The following is a 24,839-nucleotide window of genomic DNA, read 5'->3' as shown; positions in this document are numbered from 1 at the left end:
AACATAGTAAAATCAGTTAAAGATAATGGTGATGGCTGGTGTATGGGGCCAGATTTGATTATGCGTGATAGGAACTGAGGTTTAAAAACTGAACGTCTGACAAATACTCAAACACGTTTCACGGAAATCATGGCATCGTCACCAAGAAACAGCGAGGGATGTAGGGGGATATGGTGTATGTAGAGTTCTCTGAAGTGTTTGTGTCGTCTTGTGTAGAGTGCCTTGCATGTGATTAGTATGTGCACTACGGATAGGGCCTCTCCGCACCTGCTGCACTGGGGTCTAGAAGATCCCGTCAGCAGATACGAGTGCGTGCATGGGTGTGCCCTATCCGCAGCCTACCCAAGGCGACTTCCGTGTGTCTGTTGTGCGAGTCAGCTGTGTACCGTCCCAAGTGTGGCTTTAATTCATGTAGTTTGTTGTCTGTCTGTCCGTTCCAGTGTGTTTGCCATGTACTGCGCAAGTGTTGTCTTATGTGTGGCTTGAGGTCTGTATATGGTAGGGTTGTTATGTCTACATTGTTCCTCAGTGCAGCAGCAGCGGCCCTCTCGTCTGCCAACTCGTTCCCAGCGATCCCAGCGTGTCCTGGGACCCAGAAGAAGAGCAGCCCATGCTTTTGTGCACACACGGACATGATAGTGTTGAATACAAGATTAACTATGTGGTTTTGGGGGGGCTTGTGCGATGGCAGTGCGCGAACAACACTCAAAGAATCTGTGTAGATGATGGAATTGGGAATTTGATTTTTAAGAATGTGTCGTACAATCAGTAAAATTCCATACGCTTCTGCTGAAAAAATTGTTGTGTGCACACTCATAGTTATAACTGCATTGACATTTGGCCCATGAGCAGCGCACGACACCATAGCGGAGGTTTTAGAAGAGTCACTATAAAATTCTGCTTATGTGTATTTAAACTGCAAAGACAGAAATTGCTGCAGTATCGCACCTCGTGGTACCCGATTTTTGTCAAGTTTTATAAAAGAAAAGTCGCACCACACAGGGAAAACTTCCCAAGGTGGTAAAATGTTTGAAAAGGATGACCTGTACATATCTAAAAACAAAGCACTCAGATCCAAGGCTCGCTCTCTCACTCTAAGTGAAAAGGGCAGAGGAACGAATGGGTGATTTACAAAGAGCAGAGACGTTGATGTATCGTTAAAAACAGGATAAAAAGGATGGTTATTCAGTGATGAAATCTTAAAAGCCACACTGCCATAGTCCAAACGAGACCCAACCAAAGCAGTATAGAGCCGTAGTGGAGCTCTTTGTCGGAACCATACGATTGGTGGGAGAGAACCTTCAGAATATTCACTGTTTTCAGACATTTATGTTTAAGTTCCTTGATGTGTGGAATGAATGTGAGTTTCTGGTCAAACGCAACACCTAAATACTTGTACTGCTTGTTCGCAGGAAGCGACACGCCATTAAGAGTAATGTCTACATCCGGAAGGATCCCGCGCTACCTAGAGAATACAACCAAGGAGCTTTTTGCAGTATTCAATTTAAACCCATTCTTGTCTGCCCAGCCGGCAAGCTTCTTGACACCAAGCTGGACTTCACGTTCGCATACTGACATATTACATGATTTAAAAGATATTTGCACGTCGTCTACATACATAGAATAAGAGATTGTTAGTGGCACTGCCTTTCCAAGAGAGTTCATCTTTACTATGAAGAGAGTGCAACTCAACACGCCACCTTGCGGCACGCCATTTTCTTGGACGTGAACCTTTGAAAGTGCACAACCAACTGTTACTCTGAACGTTCTCTCTGACAAATAGCTAACAAGGGTGTTCAACATGTTACGCGAAACACCGAATGACTTGAGGTCACTAATGGTCCCATGACGCCAAGAAGTGTCGTAAGCCTTCTCGAGGTCGAAAAAGACAGTTAAACAGTACTGCTTATGCACGAAGGCATCTTTGATGTATGAGTCAAGTGCAACCAGTTGATCGTTCGTCGATCGCCCCACCCTAAAGCCTGCCTGGCAGCCTTTGAGAAGACCATTGTACTCGAGGAAGTACAGGAGCCTGCGATTGATCATCTTCTCGAAGAGCTTGCACAGGCCGCTCGTCAGGGCTATTGGACGGTAACTTGAGGGGGACGACGGGTCCTTTCCCTCCTTCAAGAAAGCCACTACAATGGCCTCTCTACAAGAGTGTGGTATGTGCCCCGAAAGTCATATTTTATTATATAGATGTAGAAGTGCTCCAAGTGTGTCTTCGTGTATTTTTTGTATCGTTGTATATGTAATGTTGTCTGGGCCTGGAGCTGAGGGTTTACACGTGCTCAGACGAGCCCTCAGCTCATGTAGTGAAAACAGGGAGTTGTAAGAAGTCTGATTTGTTGTTGTGGTGTAGGGACTTTTTTCACTACAGTCTTTATACTTCAGGAAAGTGTTCATGTAGTGTGCTGAACTGGACACGTGTTGGAAGTGTTGTGCGAGTGCGTCAGCCTTGTCTTCCAGTGTGTCCCCTGTTGTACTGACCAGGGGCAGGCTGTGTGTCTGTTGTCCTATGAGTTTGCGTATACGTGTCCATACCTTGCGTGTGTCTGTGTATGAGTTTATAGATGTTATGAATGAGCGCCAATTATCTCTTTTTGCATCACGGCGCACATGTTTTCCATATGCCTTGGCCCGTTTGAACAAGAGGAAGTTTCCCGACGTGGGGTACCGACGGAGGATACCCCACGCCTTGTTCTGGGCCTCTCGCGCCCGCCTACAGTCCTCAATCCACCACGGCCTCCGCTGGTTGCGCGGGGCACCAGAGGCGTGGAGAATGGACTTTTCGGCGGCGTCGAGGATGTGCGCCGTGAGCAGTTGGGTAGCTTCTTCAACGTGTACGTGTCCTATGGATGTGTGGTGTAGTTTGGATGTCTCTGTAAATGTATTCCAGTTAGCTCTTGCTTCATTAAACCTTTTTTGGGAAGATGGACTGCTCGGGCCTGTACCTATATGGGTTAATGAAGTGGGGAAATGGTCACTACCATATGGGTCCTTGCCCACACCCCACTCAAGACATGGACAGAGAATTGCAGAACCAATAGCCAGGTCAAGATGTGAGTATGTGTTGTGACCTATGTTATGGTATGTAGGCTGTTTATTGTTGAAACGGCATGCTCCTGAAGATGTAAGGAATTTCTCATGCGACCTCGGGCATCCGTTCTGGAGGAGCCCCAAAGATAGTTCAGTGCATTAAGGTGGCCTGTTGGAATGTACCGTTCGGGCAGCTGGTCGACCAGCGCCTCGAAGTCAGAGCTCGAAAGTGCATAATCAGGACGAATGTAAATGGAGCATACCGTTACCAAGCTATTAAAAATTATTGTGGGGATGGCTACAGCCTCGAGGACGGTATTTAAGGTGACAGGGTGGCATGCTAAGGATTTTCGGGCGATTATGGCCACATCGCCAGAAGAGTGTGTGCAGTCATCCCTGTCCTTTCTGTATACGAGGTAACTATTCAAGAAATTTGTGTGTTTGGAGTTCAGATCTGTTTCCTGGACACACATTAGACATGGCTGATTGGCATGCAGAATCTCATACACGTCGTCAAGATTACTCAGAAGGCCTCTGCAGTTCCACTGAACTATGTTTTCTCCTCCCATTATTTAGCGTGAGAACTACTGGAGTGTGTATGTTATGTGTCGTCTTTCGGGGCTGTGACTCTAATATTGGGCTTTTTGGGCCTTTCTGTAGGCTTGGACGTCGAAGGCCGCTCCTTGCGCTGCGTTGCAGGCAAGAACGGTACGACGTCCATCTCGTCGTCCGATGTCCTGGGTGTGCCCGTCGAACCGGGCCCCCCGGACTTGGCCCCCTTTCGGGGGCCCTTCGTTTGACCCACCACCACCGCAGGTGTCGGGGGCAGCTGAAGTGGCACAGGCGGTGCGGTGGCGGTGGAAGCCGGTGCGGGGCCCGTGGCACGGCCGCTCGATGGAAACTAGGTCCGGCCTGCCGAACGCGCCTCTCCGCCGGTGACCGCGTTAGTTTCCCTTTCCGCCGCAGCGTCAGTCGTGGCGCTAATCATCGGTGAAAGAAGAGCGGCGGCTGCCGGCCGCGGTCACGGTTTCAATGCGGTGTAAGTTGTTCCTGGCTGCACCGACAGCCGAAGTCAGCATCTTCATAATGTATAATAATATGTGGTGATATATGAGACGGAAACTCAATGTAGGCGTCACGGACTAACTAGAATTTCCGAAGCAGGCACAGCGCTGCATTCGTTTTCCTTTTGCGCGCCGCATGCGACGTTCGCAGGTGGCGCATTGCTAACGTCGAGCGCAATAGGTGGATTTGTTTCTGAAGACTTTACAAAGGCTTTCAGGAATAATATTTGGCGCGGCAAGCTAGTCTGAGCAACCGCATTTCTGTTTATTACATAGCAGCTTATAACTTGCGCATACGTAAAAATCGCATAAACGTTTCATGCTGTGTCTTACACGCCCATTTCTCAATGCGGGATTGACAAATATGACTGGATATTTTCACACCTTGCTTTAACTGCGTTTTCATAGAAAACTAGAATAATATTAATACCTTTTAGGGTGCATTGGTTCATTTGCTTTGTAAATATTGTTAGACTGCGCGTTAGGTTACAGAGTACCAAAATTACGAAGCACACACGAATGAAGTGGACAGAGCGAACACAACTATGAACTGATTTATTGCAACAAGAACACTATTTACATGGGAACCACCAAAACACGGAAATGAGTACTTGGAATGCTGTAAAACTGCGGCAGTCGTTCTTTAATTTACACTAGTTGCAAACGTAATATACAGTTGGAAGGTAAATTAAACTATATTAAGTCGGTGGGACATAAAAAGGTAAATTTAATACAACATTTAAAGGGGGATTTATTGGGTTTATCAGAAAATATGTAAGTCCTCTTCGCGTAAGGTTCACCGGCAATCATCTTTACAAGCGGAAAACCTTCGGCGAGAAATGTTTTCACGAAAGCTTCAGTAGATTCTCCAAGGAGCTATTAACGTCGCCAGCCCAGTTGGCAAGAAGCCGTTTCAATAGCTTTTTCAAGAACATTTCGCACAGCTCATGACAGTGGCACGGGTCCTTGTTGCTGGCGCACCACATCAGCGGACAGTCTGTGAGGTGTGGGAATATGGTGTTTGAAAGGAGCTTACAAATTTGTCCGCGGTGCCGAACTGCCTTTACAGCGCGATCCTCCTCGAACTTCTTCACTCGTTCGCGAAATTCGTCGCAGCGTTTTTGCAGTTCTTGTAGTTTTTCGCTTAGTCTGTTTGCTTTTATTTTAAGGCGGCGGGCATTTCAATTGGTGTTATCGAAAAAGCCTGTCAGATCGAACGAAGTCTGGCATTCTCGAGTCTCAAAATTACGTTGGCCGCATGATTACGTGTCCGTGAGAGCATACAGGATTGGGTCTGCCTCTGTCGGTGAGTGCGGTTGACCTCTTTCTTCATTAACCGTTAGGCCCAGAATTGAATACTTAATCGTTTCATTTTCCGCAACCATTGTGATCACTTGACCTTGATAGCGTACTTGAGATGCTGACGCACACGCCTCGAGCAGCGGCCGAAGAAGCGCCCTCCTCCTTTTTGGGCTTCCCGGCTGCATGCACATTGGGTACGACGGAAATCTTGCCGACACAGCTGTTGGCAACAACTTGCGCTTCAGTCCCCCTGTGTAGTCATCCTCTTTGAAGTGCAGCGAGCAAACGACCGATCAGGAGTTTGGCTTCCATTGGCTGCCCTTGTTGATCCCTTGACGGGAGATGTGCAAGCAGGCGTCTCGGAGTCGCTCTTTGGCAGGGAACTCGTGGTAGCAGACGTCCGGGGTTTTTGAGGAATTCGACTTGCAGCGCGGCACGCAGTAGTTTTGGGCATTTCATAACCAGGAGCACACTAGTACAAGCGGCACCCGTAAACTGCGCTTCCATGCCATCGCCCGTCGCCGACACGCGATGCTGCAAGCCGCATTAATCCTTCCAACCGTGTTGCTTGCCCGCGTTAATTCCGATTCCACCCTACGGAAGTTAACGTGTACAGATTATTAAAAAGCTGAGCTTATTCTGTGCTGTTCATAATGAAAAACGACAAGCAGCGTAAACGCTCTACAACATAGAATCACGTAAATATGCAAACGTTCTCACTGCCAAGCAGTTTTTATTAAATCTATGAATATCCACTCAAGCAGCCTAGCTGCACAACGCTAGCCTCACACATCAGATTTCACACATACGGGAAACTCGACCGCACATGCGAAATCAAACCACAATTCAAACGAAATACGGAAAGAACAAAAGCAAATCACAAACCCATTACTGAGAGTACACAGCTAGGTGTTCCTCTCACGCAAAGCAATCAGGTGCGCAGTGCATCTAAGCATTTTACATCCCTGTTTAACGAGTAAATATCCGGTTTACTAATAAATGTGACCTTCTACAATTTCTCGGCATTTTGGGGACATTTGCTTCGGAGTAAAAGTACCGTGCCTGAATTCAAACGTGAGACAGCCCTGGGGCTGCTCAGCCTGTGTTTGGCAAGGTTAAAACACGACCGTTTTAAAATTGTCCTTCAATACAGGTGGTTAAGCATGGTGTCCCACAGGGATCAGTACTAGGGCCGTTATTATTCATTACATATATCAATGACCTAGCTGGCATACATAACTCTCCCGATCTAGTGATGTACGCTGATGACACTAATCTTTTCTTCTCTTCCTGTTCATTACCGGCGCTTCAAAATATGGTCAATGCTTATTTAATGAACCTTCGTGATTGGTTACAGAGGAATAAGCTTAGTTTAAATATAAGCAAAAGAAATATATTATTTTCAAGCCCATCAACACCGTGGAAACTAATTGTATACATATTCATTATGACAGTATAACAATCAATCAAGTTTCTTCCCAAAAATTTCTTGGTGTGTAGTTTAATGAAAATCTTTCGTGGTCTGTTCATATTTCCAAACTTACTTCTGAACTAAGTAAAATTGTTGGCCTATTTTATAGGATTTCTAATCTACTGCCTGTTTGGTTAAAAGTGTCTATGTATAATGCCCTGTTTTTTTCAAGACTGTCTTATTGTAATCTTGTTTGGGGTACGACCACGTCTTCCAATTACCAAAAACTACTTGTCCTGCAAAAAAGAGCCTTGCGGGCTATTGAGGGATATTATGGTGCACCACGAAACTTACGCACGCAACCATTGTTTGTAAAACACTCCATATTAAAAGCCGACCAAGTGTATTATCTGCGGCTTCTTCAATACATTCACCAGAATCGCTTGTACTCTGCTCCTGATAGCAACATAGGTTACAATCTTCGCGTAGTAAAACTAAGAGTTCCGCGAACGCGAACAAATTACGGTGAACAAAAACTGAGTTGTCAGGTACCCAATGCGCTAAACAAATTCCCCTTTCCTGATGAGTTTTTTCTATCTGGAAACATGTTAAAAAAAAAGACCAAACAGCATCTGATCGAAGGTGAAATTCTAATGTAAAAATGCAGCTTACCGTCTTTGATATATATGCGTATGTGTATGTATGTGTGTACATGGATGTAAGTGTATATATCTATTGTTCTATCTTTTTCACACAAGTACTTAAGTCGAATGATTTACTTTATTTCATCCGTATGTACGAAATTGAACTCGTACAAGTATCAATTTGTATTTGCCCATGATTGTGCACATGTTTTATATTCTAGTTAGTGTTACTGCTTATATATTACTTTTGTATTTTGATTGCTGCCCATTCTATGTATTAAGTGTTTTTGCGTTTGCATCTGTACTACTTACAGGCTTAGGGTACCGAGGCCTCGTCAGGCTTAACCGCCTTTTGCCTCGGTCCCCTCTTTTCTATGAAAAGGAAAATAAACTTCACTTCACTTCACTTCAATTAGCATGGTGAATGGCAGCAGTAATGGAGCTTTATTTTCCAGCACAAACGGGCTGCAGTGTTTAAACCGAATTAGCATTGTAACATGTTGGACAGTCATATTCCCCAACATCGCGAGAACGGGGTTGCGGGAGCGGCCGCATCGCACTCGTCTTTTTAAACAGCGAACAAGAATTACCGCCATCAAACAGATGAAATTCTTAGACATTGAAGACATATCTTTGCCGTAAATCGTGGTGTTATTATTTTACAGATAGGTGTGTTATAACGCGAGTGAATTACATTTAAAGGAACCATGATCGTCGATATTCCTTAGGGCGCCGTGAAGCGAGGGACGCGGGAGCCGTCACCGATGTGTGGCGCCCCCGCCGAAAGTAGCGGCGGCAACTGACAACTCCGCTTTCACGCGCCTGCCCATTGGCGGCGCGTGAATGGGCAGGCCGGACCTAGTTTCCATCGAGCGGCCGTGCCCGTGGTGTCCATGGCACCCTCCAACGCACTGGAGGACGGGGAGGCAGGGACGGGAGCGGCAGCGGTCCCGACGGAAGAGGTTGCCACCACAACCGCTGCTGGCTCAGCGAGCGGTGCGGAAGCGAGTTGGGCTGCCATAGGCAACCCAGGGAGGTGGGTGGGGGCGGGCCCAAGTCCGACTTGCGGTACTGGGTCCCCGCCGAAACCAGACGCCGCTCCGCCTCCGGGCGAGCTGCGTCGGCGTACCTCCCCAGAGGAAAAGAGGCGAACCTCTTCCGCGCCTCTGGGAAAGTGATGTTTTCAGTGACCTTGATGTTAATGATTTTGTTTTCTAATTGAAACTTTTCGCATTTTCTGGAGTAAGCCGCATGTGGACCCTGGCAGTTTACACAAAGAAGTTGTTGCACGTTGCAGTTTTCGGCCGGGTGATCGTGCTGGGCGCATTTTGCGCAGGTACGTAGGCCGCGACAGGTGTTTGTGCCGTGCCCGAACCATTGGCACTTGAAACAGCGCCGTGGGTTCGGGATGGAAGGCCGGACTGAGCAATGGATGTAACCTGCGTTGATGAATTCTGGAAGGGTCTACTTGTCGAAGGTTAGGATGAGGTGCTTTGTCGGTATTTGTTTATTGTCTCTGCGGATGGTTATGCGCCTGACCGCTTTTACGCCCTGACTACGAAAGCCCTTCAGCAGGTCAGCTTCAGATTCATTGATTAAGTCATATTCGAAAATCACGCCCTGGGAGCTGTTTAGGCTGCGGTGGGGCGTGACTCGGATGGCCAGATCGGCGATGAGGGTTTGTGCAAGTAGTTTATCAGCCTGACCCTGGCTACTGACTTCAACAAGGATTTAACCGGTTCTTTGTTTTTTTGGCTTTATATGATTCGCCGATAACACCGTCCAGAAATTTGGAGACGATAAATACAGACTTTGAAGCAAGAGGGTTCAACTCGTCAACTGATTCTAACCCTAAGAAGCGAGAGTAGTTGTTCGGTTTCGGAATACTCAAGTTGGGAAGTGGTGGAAAGGAAACTTCGGTGCGGCCCCTTTTCGGGGGCCAATCACGTTTGGGGGGGGGGGTGTTGGAAAATGCCATATGATACATTGGAAAGCAGGGAGACGGGGGTACTTTCTCCTTTGGCCTTACCCTGGTAGTCAAAGAGGTCCCGGAGCTCCCAGCCTGGTAGACAGGCAGGGAGCCCATCGGCAGAAGCTTCACCAAGGCTCCGACGGCCACCGTTTACGGCTTCTACCCTTCACCTTTAAACACCTCGCCACGGTTGGACACGGCTTATGTATGGGAGCTCGGGGTCCGCGGTGTCACTGCTCACCGTCACCATGAATACTCAAGGTGCCCCGTGCGGGGGCCTAACTGTATCTACCTTTCACGGACTGGTTGCATGACCTAAAGCTAATATGAACATCGTCATCATAGAATGAGTATGAGATTGTGGGTGGCAACACTTTCCCCAAGCGAATTCATTTTAACTAAAGAGTACAGCTTCATACGCCACCTTGAGGAACCTCAACGAGTCCCATCATTACGAACCTCATTACCTCAACGAGAAGGTCCACCGATGCCAGCTTCTTGGAATCATATTCTTTGCCTACAATGTTTCCTATGTTTCTTGCAATGAGAAACACAGTGTTCATTTGTTTGGTCTCATTAGTAGAATGTATTACTAGAAATTTTGCAAAACTAGTGCTGGGTCTTTGTAATTGCAGGACTTCGATGCGGCCCAGTTTTGAGGGCCGATCAGTTCTTTTGGGGGGATGGAGAACAAAGCCATAAAAACATGAAAAAATTCCGTACGACAACTTTATTCCGTCGAGCCCGAGTAACGCAGGAGGTGCTGTCGAACAATTTAATCAAGACGCGCCAAAGAAGCGAGCAATGGAGGTGAAGCTGCGCCTAAACAGGCCCAAAAACAACCGTTACAAAAGCAGACGACAAAGCCGGATCGCGCCCATGCGCCCGCCGGCGTGAGCGCGCGGGGAACACGGGGTAACTTCGCCGCGCCATCTACACTGCTCCGCGAGTGAAAAACTCCCTTCCCTCCGCAGCCGCGTTGGGAGATTCTTCTCCCGCGCACCACGAAAGTACCGTTGGCTGGCAGAAGTAGAGTGCTTTGCTTTAAAAACTATGGAGAACGGCAAAGTGTATAACGCATGGCATGTCCACAACAATGCAGATTTCGCAAAAGCTTCACCTGTGATCGGTTTAATAGTGTAAATAAAAATAATTCGGCAAACGAAGTTTTGAAAAGCTAAAAAAATAAGAAAAATATAAAATAATTACGGGAAATGGCGAACCTCTAACGCCCAGCATTTCCACAGTAATACAGATTGCGCAAAAGGTTCAGCTGTAACCGTTATAATACCGTAAATGGAGATAATTGGCCGCAACAAATTTCGAAAAACTAGAAAAATATAAAATAATTACGGAAAATGAGAAACCCTGTAACGCCCTCCATTTCCACAATAATGCAAATTTCGGTAAAGTTCCACCTGTTGTCGTTATAACAACGTAAATCAGATAATTGGTAGAAAGAAATTTTAAAACACTAAAAAAATTTTAAAAGTCTGCAGAACCTCAGAGAATTATCTACTATGCGTAGAATTTTTAAGCCGCCTGTTTTGAGTGTGAAGTTTTAGTCAACTCTTTGGTTTTTCTAACTCCTGTCTGACAAATTATCTCCATTTACGCAATTATAAAGATTCGAAGTGGAACATTCGCGAAATTTGCATTATTGTGAAAATATAGGGCATTACACGGTTCGCCATTTTCCGTAATATTTTACATATTTTTTATTTCCTGATTTTTCAAAATTTCGTTCGACCAATTTACTACATTTACGCTAATATAGCGATTACAGGTGGAACTTTCACCAAATCTGCATTATTGTGGGAATGCCGTGACTTACACAGGCTGTGGGGATACTCGGCAAGGAACAGCACTAATATAAAAAAATACCGATAATGGCAATGGCGAAACGTGCAACGCCCTGAATTTCCACAATATAGCAGATTTTGCAAATGTTCCTTATGTACCCATTATAATAGCGTAAATGGTGATCATTTGTCGAGCGAAATTTCGAGAAACTGGGACAAAAAAACAATAGAAAATAATTACAAGAAATTGCGAACCATGTAACGCCCTGCATTTCCACAATGATGCAGATTTCAGGGCAGTGCCACCTGTTGTCGTTATAATAGCGTAAATCAGATAATTGGTCGATTCAAACTTTGAAACACTAATAAAAAAATCATTCTGCTGAAATTCAGAGAATTATCTACTAATGCCTGGCATTCTGATGCCGCTTGTCTTGAGTGTGAGTTTTTAGTCAAATTTATTTGTTTTCTAACCCCAGTCCGACCAATTATCTCCATTTACGCAATTACAACGATTCCAAGTGGAACATTCGCGAAATCTGCATTATTTCTGAAATGTCATGCCTTATACGCTTTGCCATTTCCCGTGATTGTTGTTATATGTTTTTTGTTTTTGTACTTGTTCAAAATTTTCTGCGACCAATTATCTCCAATTACGCTATTATAACGATTACATTTGGAAGTTTCACGAAATCTGCATTATTGTGGAAACGCAGGGTGTTGCACGTTTCGCTATTTTCCGTAATTTTTTTATTTTTTAGTTTTTCAAGATTTCGTGCGACCAGTTATCTCCATTTACGCTATTTTAGCGACTACAGGTGGAACTTCCAAGATATTTGCTTTTTTTTTTTTTGCGGAAATGCACGGCGTTACACTGTCCTGGCTGTGGGGTTATTCGGCAAATAATAGTACGCATTATATAAAAAATACGAAAAATGGCGAACCGTGTAACGCTCTGCATGTCCACAATAATGCAGATTTCGCGAAAGTTTCAAATGCAATCGTTATAACAGCGCAGATGGAGATACTTCGTCGAACAAAATCTTGAAAAGTCAAAAGAGAAAAAAAATATTAAGCAATTGCGGAAAATCACAAACCGCTTAACGCCCTGCATTTCCACAATATTGCAGATTTTGATGATGATGGTGTTTATTGGCGCAAGGCCGACGAGGGCAAAGAGCGCCAGAGAAGTTATTTAATGAAAAGAAGTGATTCCCACAAAAGGTAGGTATCGATAAAGATAATGGTGATGGCTGGTGTATAGGGCCAGATTTGATTATGCATGATAGGAGATGAGGTTTAAAAACTTAACATCTGACAAATACTTAAACACGCGTTTCACGGAAACCATGGCATCGTCACCCAGAAACAACGATGGGTGTAGGGGTATATGTTGTCTGTAGAGTTCTCTGAAGTGTTTGTGTCGTGTTGTGTCAAGTGCCTTGCATTGTACGAGTATGTGGACTACGGATAGGCCCTCCCCACACCTGCTACACAGGGGTCTTGGAGATCTCGTGAGCAGGTGCGAGTGCGTTACATGCGTATGGCCTATCCGTAACCTAGCTAAGGTAACTTCAATGTGCCTGTTGTGTGAGCCAGTAGTGTATTGTCCCAAGTGTGGTTTTATTAGGTGTAGTTTGTTGTCTGTCTATTCGCTCCAGTCTGCTTGCCAAGTTTTACGGAGTTGTTGTATAATGTGTGGCTTGAGGTCTGTGTAACGTAGTGTTGCCATGTCTACTGTGTTTCGGAGTGCAGCATTGGCGGCCAGTTCATCCGCCACTTCATTACCGCCAATGCCAGAGTGGCCTGGCACCCAACACACAGTCATCCCAAGGTTTGAGGAGTAAGCTACCATAATTGTTTTGAAGACAAGATTAATTACATGGTTTTTCGATGACTTTCCGGATGATAATGCACGGACGACGCTCAGCGAGTCTGTATAAATGACGGATGTAGGAATATGATGTTCAACTATGTGACTTACAACCACAAATAGGCCATATGCTTCTGCCGTAAAAATACTTGTATTAACATTCATTGTTCTACATGCTTCGAAATTGGGACTATGCGCAGCACAAGACACTGCAGTGAACGTTTTAGATGCATCGCTGAAAAACTCTGCAGCCCTGTATTTATTCTGCAGATGCATGAAATGCTGCGAAATCCCACTTCTTGGTGTCCTGTTCTTATTGTATTGTACGAAAGACAATTCACATGCCACAGGACGAAGATGCAATGGTGCTACAAGGTCAGTGTGAGATGATTTGAATGTGTCTAAGAGGGAGACGTCATGAATAGTCACCTCGTCCCTCACTCTCTGCGAGAAAGGAAGAGGAATGGATGGGCGGTTTAAAAAGAGTTTGGTTGTGGACGTATCATTAAAAACCGGTTTAAAGGGATGGTTATTCATTGATGAGATTATGGAGGCATATAGGAGGTCAACATAAGTTCGCTGGTACGCTAAGCACCATTTGTCGCACTCTGCATAAAGACTGTGGACAGGACTGGTACGGAACGCCCCACAAGACAGGCGAAGCCCCAAGTGAAGCACTGGGTCTAGCATTTTCAGTGCTGTTTTTGTGGCTGACCCATACACAACGCTTCCGTAGTCCAACCGTGACCCTACCAACGCGGCATAAAGTCGAAGCAGGAGTTGTTTGTCTGCACCGTACGATTGGTGAGACAGGACTTTTAGAATATTCATTGTTTTTGGGCATTTTTGTTTGAGTCGTTTTATGTGGGGTATGAATGAGAGTTTCTCGTCAAACACCACACCCAAAAACTTGTGTTCTCTTTTTACTGGAATCGAGTCACCAAGAGTTTTACGTCGGGATCGGGCAGGATGCCCCGCCTTTTTGAGAATACAATGCAGGTACTTTTAGAAGGATTAAGATTCAATCCATTTTCATCTGCCCAGCGAGAAAGTTTATTTACCCCAAGCTGGACCTGACGTTCACAAATGGATATGTTACATGATTTGAAAGATATCTGAACGTCATCAACATACATCAAGCAGGATATGGTTGGCGTCAGTGCCTTTCGGAGAGAGTTTATCTTAACTATAAACAAGGTGCAGTTCAATACGCCACCTTGAGGCACACCATTCTCCTGCACGTGAACGTTTGAAAGTGCCGAACCGACCCTGACACGAAATGTTCGTTCAGAAAGGTAACTTGAAAGAGTATTCAGCATGTTACCTGTCACACCATAGGATTTTAGGTCTGCAAGAATGCCATAACGCCATGCCGTATCATAAGCTTTCTCGATATCAAAAAATACGGTCATGCAGTACTGTCTGTGTATAAAGGCATCCTTAATGTAAGTTTCCAGTGCAACTAATTGATCGTTTGTGGATCGCCCTGCCCGGAAGCCTGCCTGGCAGCTCTCGAGAAGACCATTGTACTCAAGAAAATTCCCCGCATTTCCCCGAGGGGAAGAATGTGAAAGTGCGAATGCACGAGTTGAATTTGCACGGTTCGGTAATGTTCGCGAAAGAGAGATCACACACACACACACAACTACAAAGAAAGAAAGATGCATTTATTCACAGACACCTATTTGTGTTGTCGTTGTACTTGATTGCTACAGCGGATCTCAGCTTTGAAATTTCGTGTCAGTACTCCTTTAAGCGGGTGCATTAGCCCTTCTCACGCCCGATTCCTGGCCAATCCCCCACGTGGGTATGTGCCATGTCAGCGGCCAGGCAGCGCGCGCCCATCTCCCCCGTTGCCAAGGAAGACGAGGAGGTTCCTGGCCAATCCCCCACGTGGGTATGCTATGCGGACATCGCCGGTGGACGCAGGTTCAGGGTCGCTTAAGAAGTGCCTTCGCACTTAAAAGTACACGAGCCTACGATTTATCATATTCTCGAGGAGCTTGCACAGGCAGCTTGTCAAAGCAATGGGCCGGTAACTGGAAGGAGAGGAAGAGTCCTTCCCTTCTTTTAGGAAAGCCACTACTATGGCCTCCCTCCAAGAGCGAGGAATGTGCCCCGAAAGCCAAATCTTGTTATATAGGTGGAGGAGTGTTAGAAGAGTGTCTGACTGTAGGTGCTGTATCATTGTATATGTGATGTTGTCTGGGCCTGGAGCTGAGGGTTTACAAGTGCTCAGAGCGGTCCTCAGCTCATAAAGTGAAAACTCCGAGTTATAAGAGGAGGTTGACTTATCATTATCACGTAAAGACTTCTTTTCAGCCAATTGTTTGTGTTTCATGAAAGTGCTAGTGTAGTGTGCTGAACTGGAGACGTGTTGGAAGTGTTGTGCGAGTGTGTTAGCCTGGTCTTCCAGTTTGTCCCCTGTTGTACTAACCAGGGGCAGGCTGTGTGTCTGTTGTCCTTTTAGTTTGCGTATTCGTGTCCAGACTTTACGAGAGTCAGTGTAAGAGTTTATGGATGTTACGAATGAGCGCCAACTCTCTCGTTTTGCCTCACGGCGCACACGTTTCCCCATCGTCTTAGCCCTTTTGAACAACAAAAGGTTTCCCGACGTGGGGTACCGGCGCAGGATACCCCACGCCTTGTTCTGGGCCTTTCGCGCCCGCCTACAGTCCTCATTCCACCACGGCCTCGGCTGGTTGCGCGGGGCACCAGAGGCGTGGGGAATGGACTTTTCGGCGGCGTCGAGGATGTGCGCCGTGAGGAGTTGGGTAGCTTCTTCAACGTGTAGGTGTCCTATGGATGTGTGGTGTAGTTTGGATGTCTCTGTAAATGTATTCCAGTTAGCTCGTGCTTCATTGAACCTATTATGGGAAGATGAACTGCTTGGGCCGTTACCTATATATGTAAGTGAGGTGGGGAAGTGGTCACTGCCATATGGGTCAGTTCCCACACCCCACTCGAGAAGAGGAAAGAGAACTGCGGAGCCAATAGCCAAGTCAAGACACGAGTATGTGTTGTGACCTATGTTATGGTATGTAGGCTGTTTATTGTTGAAAAGGCATGCTCCAGAGGATGTAAGAAACCTCTCTATCAGGCGACCCCGGGCATTGGTACGAGAAGAGCCCCAAAGAGAATTGTGAGCATTAAGGTCGCCTGTTAGAATGTACGGTTCGGGCAGCTGGTCAACCAGCGCCTCGAAGTCAGAGCTCAAAAGTGTAACATCAGGAGGAATGTATATGGAGCATACCGTTATCAACCTATTAAATATTAAGCGTATTGCTACAGCCTCAAGGATAGTGTTTAAAGTGACAAGGTGGCATGATAAGGATTTCCGGACGATTATGGCCACACCGCCAGAAGAGTGTGTGCAGCCATCCCTGTCTTTCCTGTATACCACGTAACTATTCAAGACATTTGTGTGTTTAGAATTCAAATGTGTTTCCTGAACACACATTACACTTGGCTGATTGGTATGCAGAATCTCATACACGTCGTCAAGATTATTCATAAGGCCTCTGCAGTTCCATGGAACAATATTTTCTCTTCCCATTATTTAGTGTGAGAGCTACTGGAGTGTGTATGTTTATGTGTTGTCTTTCGGGGCTGTGACTCTTGGATTGGGCTTTTTGGGCGGCCCATCTGTAGGCTTGGACGACGGAGGCCGCTCCTTGCGCTGCGTTGCAGGCAAGAACGGCACCACGTCCATCTCGTCATCCGATGTCCTGGGTGTGCCCGTGGAACCGGGCCCCCCGGACTTGGCCCCCCTTCGGGGGCCCTTCGTTTGAGCCGCCACCGCCGCTGGTGTCGGGGGCACCAGAAGTGGCACGGGCGGTGCGGTGGTGGTGGAAGCCGGTCCGGGGCCCGTGGTGTCCATGGCACCCTCCAACGCACTGGACGATTGGGAAGCAGGGAGGGGAGCGGCACCGGTCCCGACGGAAGAGGTTGCCACCACAACCGCTGCTGGCTCAGCGAGCGGTGCGGAGGCGAGCTGGGCTGCCAGAGGCAACCCAGGGGAGATGGGGGGGGGTGGAGGCGGGGGCGGGACCAAGTCCGACTCGCGGTACTGGGTCCCCGCCGAAACCAGACGCCGCTCCGCCCCCCCGCGAGCTACGTCGGCGTACCTCGCCAGAGGAAAAGAGGCGAACCTCTTTCGCGTCTCGGGGAAGTCGATGTTTTCTGTTACCTTTATGTTAATGATTTTCTTCTCTAGTTGAAACTTTTCACACGCGCGAGAGTATGCTGCATGTGGACCCTGGCAATTCGGGCAGGTAAGGTTGGTTGCAGTGCAGTTGTCGGAGAGATGATCATGCTGGGCACATTTGGCACATGTTTGTATGGCCACATTTATGGCCACATGTATGGCCACATTTGGCACATACATGGGACCAGGAGATAAAATCCATTGATTGATTGATTGATTGATTGATTGATTGATTGATTGATTGATTGTAGGGTTTAACGCGCCGACGCAACGCAGGCGATAAGGCGCACCGTAGTGGAGGGCTCCGGATTAATTTTGACCACCTGGGGATCTTTATAACGTGCGCCGAAATCTCGTTCACGCGGGCGTTTTTGCTTTTCGCCCCCATCAGAAAAGCAGCTGCCTCGGCCGGGAACTTCTGATCGTTGTAATAGCGTAATTGGAGATAATTGGTCCGACAGGAGTTACAAAAACACAAAAATTTGGCTGTAAAAACTCACACTCAAGGCAAGCGGCATAAGCATACTACGCATTAGTAGATAATTCTCTGAATTTCTGCAGGATTTTTTTCTTTTTTCATGCCGGCTTCATGCCGGGTTAGCACTGTACGTATTGTTAGAGAACTTGGCTGATGACCTGGTTTCAAATCCCACTAGAAGCCAATTCATTTCCTCTTTACAGCGGCGGCCATTTTCGTACCATTGGTGTCGTCCGTTGCTTTCTTTTGTTGCATACAACAGTACGTGCGTGCTGTGTGACGCGCTATGCGCCATAGCATTTTGAGCGACAGTTTCTGTGTAGGGAACAGATAGGCGGACAAAACTTTTAATACTAGAACCACTACCGGCCCAGTTGTCGAGGGCTTGTTAGCTAGTCATTAGTGTTTCGGTTAAGTTTTTGTGCTTGGGGAGAAAAATGTAACAAATCATCTATTTTAAGATTTTGCACATCTCCCTCCAACTACACAGGTTTATTCGCCGAGCACAATATGACACTCAATAAGTAAACGTTGTAGTTATAGGCCATCATGTAAACCTCCTTGTAAGTGACCCAATCATTCCTAGAGAAAGCGTTAACCCACACACATGAAAAATGTAAGGTATGTAAAAAATGTAAAAATGTAAAAATGAGCAATATGAAAGAGAACACAGGAACGAGTTGAGAACACCCTCAGACCCCGCTATGACTGATACGCAGCGGCTGCCGGCGAAAACAAAGAGGAAGGGGGGACGCTGTTCTAACTGTTCCCATTCCCGCTGTGCGTCTTATCGGCTGTTGCACGATACCATATTATTGTCGAAATGACGTAAGATGTCTCTGTATAAATGCCAGCGCGGTGGGAGTGCCAACAGTTAGTGGAAGAGCGCCCTCCTTTCCCTCTGTTTTTCACAGCACCATCCGCTTATCTCTTCGAGTCTGTTTCGAGGCTGTTTGCCACGCGTTCCTGTGCTTCCTTTCATATTGCTCATAATAGTACATATGGACAGACGAAACAGTATATTTTCGCACATTCACGAATTATTGTCGCACCGACAGTTTTCTTAATGAAGGAGAGGAGGGCCAAGGGCAGGTAAAGGAAGGCTGCAATGGAGTGCAGTGTAGACATGGGTATGTCAGAGAGAACGATTAAAATATCGAACAGCCAACTATTCGTTAACATGAGCGTATTCATAAAAGAAATGCGATGAAGCGCGACCACTACAGAGGAGAGTTAGGTTGGAAGATTTCTGTAGAGTACTCGTTCAAACCCACGCGGCCCAACGGTGCAAAATAGCGCATCAGAATAAGGTCGTTGATCCCTTAAAACTACACAACTACCACGCGTACTGGTGGTCGCAAATTATTGCTCGCCTCGGAAAGAACGTGAAAACTACATTTCAATTGGGGTGGCTACTCACGGCTTGCGAATAATACAGAGAGCAGCATGGCGTGCAGCAGGCACGAGTGGCAGAAGTGCATGAGGATCCAAAACAGCAAGAGCGGGTCGCTGTAGTAGATGAAGGGTTTGCCTTCTTGGTTCCTCTTGACCATCATGAAGAGCAGCATCAGCGTTGATATGATGGTGTGCATGAATAAGGCGCTCAGGTGGTGGCCGATCCAGAGGACCCAGTCGTTGACGCCGATCAGTCTGAGCATCTCCCTCATTCCTGCGGTGAGCCAAGACAGCTGTTGGTCACTCAAGGCGGAATCATATGCCCGCAGTAGATCAACCACCGCATGGCGTAGCGGTTGCTGCGAAGTCAAGAGCAACATCTTCCGGACCACGACACTGCTAATTTCAAGATTATTTTTATTTCGCACTGTTGCAGTCTAGAACTGCTGTGCGTGTGGGTTCACTTCTATGCCGTCTTAAAGCACTGCGCAGCTGGCTTGTGACAGGAACAATTACCCACGTTTCTACTGTTACGGCCCGAACCGTTTGTAGATTAAACGTTAATTTTAAATTTTAGCGAGAAATTGAGCAGATAGCCAGACGAACTTCAATGTAAACATTCCGCCGATGACGCTGCGCGCGGCACCAGCTGTTCATGATGTGTTATGTAGCAATGCTGTGAGTAAAAACCACACGAGAAGAAAGCTCCAACTGTAATTCCCACATATTTTGGGAATTATATATCCGCAACTGTAATTAATCCTTCGTATCATTCATTGGCATCATCATCAGTCTGGTCGTTTACATTGCAGGACGAATATCTCTTCCAAAAACTTCCAGCCACGTCTATCGAGTGCTCGCTGAGTCATCCCCTTCCCCCTAATTTTGGTAGTTCATCCCTCCACCTAGTTAGTACACGACCGACCCCTAATGCGTTTACGGTTTGCTGGCAGCCACTCCGTTAAACGAATGGTTCACCTATTGTCCTTCAGCCGCAGGGCGTGGCCCGGTCATGCCCATTTTATTCGCTTAATTTGAACCAGAGTGTCTTCCACCCGAGTATGTTCCTTATGTGGGTAACATCTTCACACCATCCATGCTAAGTTGTTGGGGACGGGCAAATCGTACGCGGAAAAACAAATTGGCAGTCTGGTGTCCGACACAAGTTGCGCGTTTGTGCAAAGACGCATAGTGCCAACGGGGCAATTTACGGAATACACGCGAACGCAACAGACGCTGATATTAACATGTCTCTGCTTTTCTTTTCATGGGGCAGCGGCAAATAGTAGGTTAGAGGAGGCCATTAGCAGATCTATACAATCAACAAAAAAATGGACTTAGACCGCACAAAACGTCTGGGTCACATATTGGTCTTAGCGGCGGTTTTATGGTTAATCATTGCACAAGCCTGCAGGAGAGGATACCGGTGTATCGCGTGCGTAGACATCAAAACGAGAGCGGGATGCCTGTGTTTATTCAGACCTAAAAAGCGGCATATCGCGAATTAGCAGAGGGGAAGGAGGTGGTAAATGCGTTATGAACCATTTATTAGTTAACATTCGTTAACTATATATTCGTTAAGTTCTAACACAGGAGCAAGGCCCGACCGCAGCGTACTCGAGGATTTTCTGCAGGTATTTAAGGGTTGCTTTTGCTTTGCGCGCAATGCGCGCGGTCGTTTCGAGTAACCTCAGTGGACATGTTTTGCCGTTTGGAGCTTCGAAACGATGTGAAGAATAAGCAGTCCAATTAACTATTGGTACTGGCGATGCAAGTCGCTGCCCGCATTAGCAGTTCTTTTGCAAGAACTGGAATTAAGAGTCCAACAGAAGTGCCATTTCCTGTCGCTGTATGGCGGCGACGCGCTGTCAGCTCGGTGTTCTTCTCACTGCGGCTGTGCGACGCATTCATCGCCTATCGGCCACTACGGCGCGGCGATCTACACTGGAGAAAATTGGGAATTGGATCTGCGCTTGTGCTTCATTTACTTTGAACTGTCGGACAACACAGGACACAATTGGCGACCTGTGCGCTTCGTGACGCGTCTAACACACTCACCTGTGGACTTTTCGTCGGTAATCGTGTAGACGAGCACCGAGAAGGGTATGAGCATACCGATACAAAACCGGGTGAGTACCAGGGCGTTGTTCTTGGTGTCCTTGTATTCGATGTGCGACGGGTAGGGAAAGCGCTGAAGCGTCACGGGAGAAATCGGGTGGCTGTAGTTGAAGACCGCCGCCTGCATCTGCAGGTGTCGCTGCTGCAGAGCTGCCACCACAGGAAGCAGAGTGTTCATCTCCGGAAATCGCTCCTGGGTCGCGGGACCTTCGGGCTGAGCGACGAGTCGCCGTGGGTAGTGCAACTGTTGCACACAAACAGCAAGACACACCATGGGTCAAGGTCCTGCACCTATTCTTGCACACTAAACTGCAACCAAGCTTTCTCGGCACCATGCGCTCGTATTTTGTATGCCTAAAAACGAACCAGTAGTGGCGTCGAGGCAACATCCGCGGCCGCAAGTTCAGTCGCGCCGGCTTGGACACTCGGGCAAAACAACAAATATAGCTGTCGGAGTCAGGTTCAGGACGCATTAAATTGCCCTGAAGAAATTTCTGGCAGCGTCTAATTTAGTTGTTTCACCAAGGCATCGAGAATTATAACCGCTAGTTGTATAGCCCAATTGGCTTCAGGGAACACACCAACGTAAATGCTTGAATTGTTTCTAGGTGCAACAGGTCTAAATCGTTAAAAAAAGCCCATGGTATTTTCAGAAATACGAATGAATTTTCCCGTGAGCATGAAGTTGTGGCAGAAATTGTTGTCGTGCCGAAACGCTCTCCGAAAAGGTGACAGTCTCGTTGTGCACTACTCATGCAACGCTACAGGAATGAAGTAATATATGCCAGAACTCTAAATGCGGCCTTTAAAACATCCATGCTTTATTTTTTTCTATCCAAAAAGTTTGGAGCTACATCATACCGTCAGCGCTTTTCCCGCAGCAAGCAGCTTTATTCGCTAGGAAATTTACTCATTATGGAAAAATTTCAGTTCTCCTTCCAAGCCTCATGTTTAGTGACGTCAGCAATGACGTATTCGACGTCCCTAAAAGCAAGAGCCAGTCCGCTAACTCCACGCAGCATCCAAACGCTAAAATCCAACAGGAACCGCATAAAGAATTGCCGAGCACGCTTGGTTATCGTTCGCCTTCCTAGGTGGCCCCAGCAAGGCCGCTTCGCCAAAGGCCACGGTTTAAGAGTGCCTGAGCGATCTAAACGCTGTTCTAAGTGCTTTAGCGCTGCAGGCCACCACTTCATGTTGACTTAATTGCTTATCGAAAATTTACTTGCAGTATACTGTTTGTTACGGTTCGTAGCTATCGTTTCGTGAAAGAATCGGTGCGACTAGCCGGCTCACGTAATTGGCTGTTCTCGTATCGGATATACCCAGCGTGTCCAAAAACTATGCGGGATAACGGTGATTCGTAGCGTCGGCCACCAACAGTTGGGTACGCAGTCCGTGTAGGTTACGTGCGGAGTATGTGCACTCAATTTTACCAGCATGTGGTTGGTATTGCAAGCTTACATTCCACGCTTAATTCGCTTTTTATTCTGTAAATCTCAGCCATTATGAAAAGTGGACCGTAATACGTCATAACTTTAGGGCGGGAAAGTCGCAGGTGAGTCGCGTACTTAGTGTCTGTTGTCCTCACTACGTACCTCAATTCAGTGAAGTTGCGTTACACAGGGTTTCTCAGCTATTATGCACTAAGACTTCAAAAAAGAGCAATGCGTTAATTTTTGTTAATAAGGTTTAATTAATTAATTAATTATGATTATCTATCTAACTCGACAAGCGCTGTCCCAATCAACGAAGTGTCAGCGAGGCACTTGTAGGTACCCAGGAGAGGCATCTAACTGCGGTATTTTCAGCAGCACAATTATTGCGTACCCATTTATTCCGACTGATAAAGAAACCCCGCGAAATATGAAAAATACAACCTGACGGAACTCCCACCCGCTTTATAATCCAGCACCACAAATACGCCGGTTGAAAACAATTGCTTTGCCTGTCCAACGCACGGGGAAACAGAGCATCACCTTGATAATGGCAGGATAGGAGCAGCCACGGCGAGTTTCGTGGCATAGAGTTTCTTACTATATACACTAGAGGGGAATCTGGCGCTAGCGTTTATGCGGCTCACATCAAGGCCATCTGTGTCGTCATGCACTGCCAGTATGTCATGCGCTTCGCCTTACTTTCATCTTTGGCTTGGATTGAAACGTTTTAGTTGCCGTATATTAGAACACAGTGCCACAGAAACGCAAATATTGGTGTGGCATTATATAAGTGTAAAATAAAGCAGGCTGCTTTCAAGCTAAGAAAAAAGGAAGTAATGCGTGTTTTTGCCGGAACGGTTGTGCCTATTATTCTGCAGGCCAAGGTTGTAGTTACGAACAAGGTTAATATTTTAAGAAAACCCATTTAGGAGAGACTCTCATTTTATTAATTTTACCAATATTTCAAGTAACTTCTTTGACGACCTCGGAAATTACTCAACAACCAATTATGTTTCGAATTTCTTGACGTGGGTACTTTAATGAATCATAACAATACTATATTTGCCTTGAATACCAACTTGTTGTTACCTAAGGTAAAAACTAATTATGGCCATCAAACATCTTTTTGCCGCCATTAATCTGCGTAACCGCCTACCAGTTCATATTAAGCCATAACATTCTATCACAGCTTTTAAAAATCTGTGAAAAATCTTCTTCTAACCTGATATGTATCCTGATTTCTTGGTTTTGCTGGTTTAACTTTCGTCATTTGCTTGCGCAGTAGTTTTTTCTGTTCGTTTCTAAACCATTAGTATTTAATAGTCTATAACGATAATTTGCTTTTTGAATGCCTCTTTTACGTACATAGCCTAATATTTTAGTAAACTTTATATGAAAACCATGCCCTGCATGTTTTTGCTTATTTGTTTCTTTCACTAATGTTTTATTGTACTTGATTTCGCTTCCACTGCTGCTTCTGTAACCTTTTTCGTGTACTTCACCATCGAGGGTCCCAGTGCAGTCGCTGATTTCGGGACCCTTGTCTGTAAACTTTTTTTGTAACCGTTTACTTTTGGTGAATAAACTTCAACTTGGCTTAAAAAAATGTTTTTGAGCGTGCCTATGAAAACGTCGCCTTCTTTATGAATCGGTGCACCGATTGCCAGATACAGTTTAAGAAAACTTGCTGCTGAGTGAGATGGTTCATACTTGAAGAAAAAGGAAAACGTGGCGTTAAACAGCCGTGATCGAAGATAAGATATTGACGGCCGCAAGCGCCCGTATCTGCCGTATCTGGTGTTCATCGAAGTACATTTGGTTTCTTTTTTTTCGTCAGCTACAACTTTCGCGGCGGATTATTATCCGCTCAGCCATACATTCCTTTGACTCCGGCATGACCAACCTTAGGTACGATCACGGACTGCCTGCTCTTTCACCAAGCACGCAGACCCACCGCGGTGGCTTAGTGGCTAAGGCGTTGTGCTGCTGAGCACGAGGACGCGGGTTCGATTCCCGTCCACGGCGGCTGCTTTTATGACGGAGGCGAAAAGCAAAAACGCCCGTGTGTATGAGATTTCAGCGCTCGGTGAAGATC

General features: G+C 46.3%; 1 protein-coding gene across 1 annotated transcript in view; it reads right to left on the bottom strand.

Annotated features, from left to right (window-relative positions):
- The window catches only part of LOC144168308 (phospholipid-transporting ATPase ABCA3-like), a 55,033-nt gene that overhangs the window by 17,275 nt on the left and 12,919 nt on the right, over window positions 1-24,839 (bottom strand). Inside the window, exons 4-5 of the mRNA XM_077697318.1 lie at window positions 21,246-21,549; window positions 19,213-19,461 (exon numbers count right to left, since the gene is read on the bottom strand). Coding sequence (XP_077553444.1) covers window positions 19,213-19,461; window positions 21,246-21,549 — 553 coding nt within the window. The remainder of the gene's footprint in view (window positions 1-19,212; window positions 19,462-21,245; window positions 21,550-24,839) is intronic.

This window comes from Haemaphysalis longicornis, unplaced genomic scaffold, assembly GCF_048455015.1.
Source record: "Haemaphysalis longicornis isolate Haplotype H1 unplaced genomic scaffold, Haemaphysalis longicornis Haplotype H1 scaffold_2, whole genome shotgun sequence".
Taxonomy (NCBI): Eukaryota; Metazoa; Arthropoda; class Arachnida; order Ixodida; family Ixodidae; genus Haemaphysalis; species Haemaphysalis longicornis.
The sequence above is the reverse complement of the archived record's forward strand: the minus strand, read 5'-3'. Positions and strand labels throughout refer to the sequence as shown.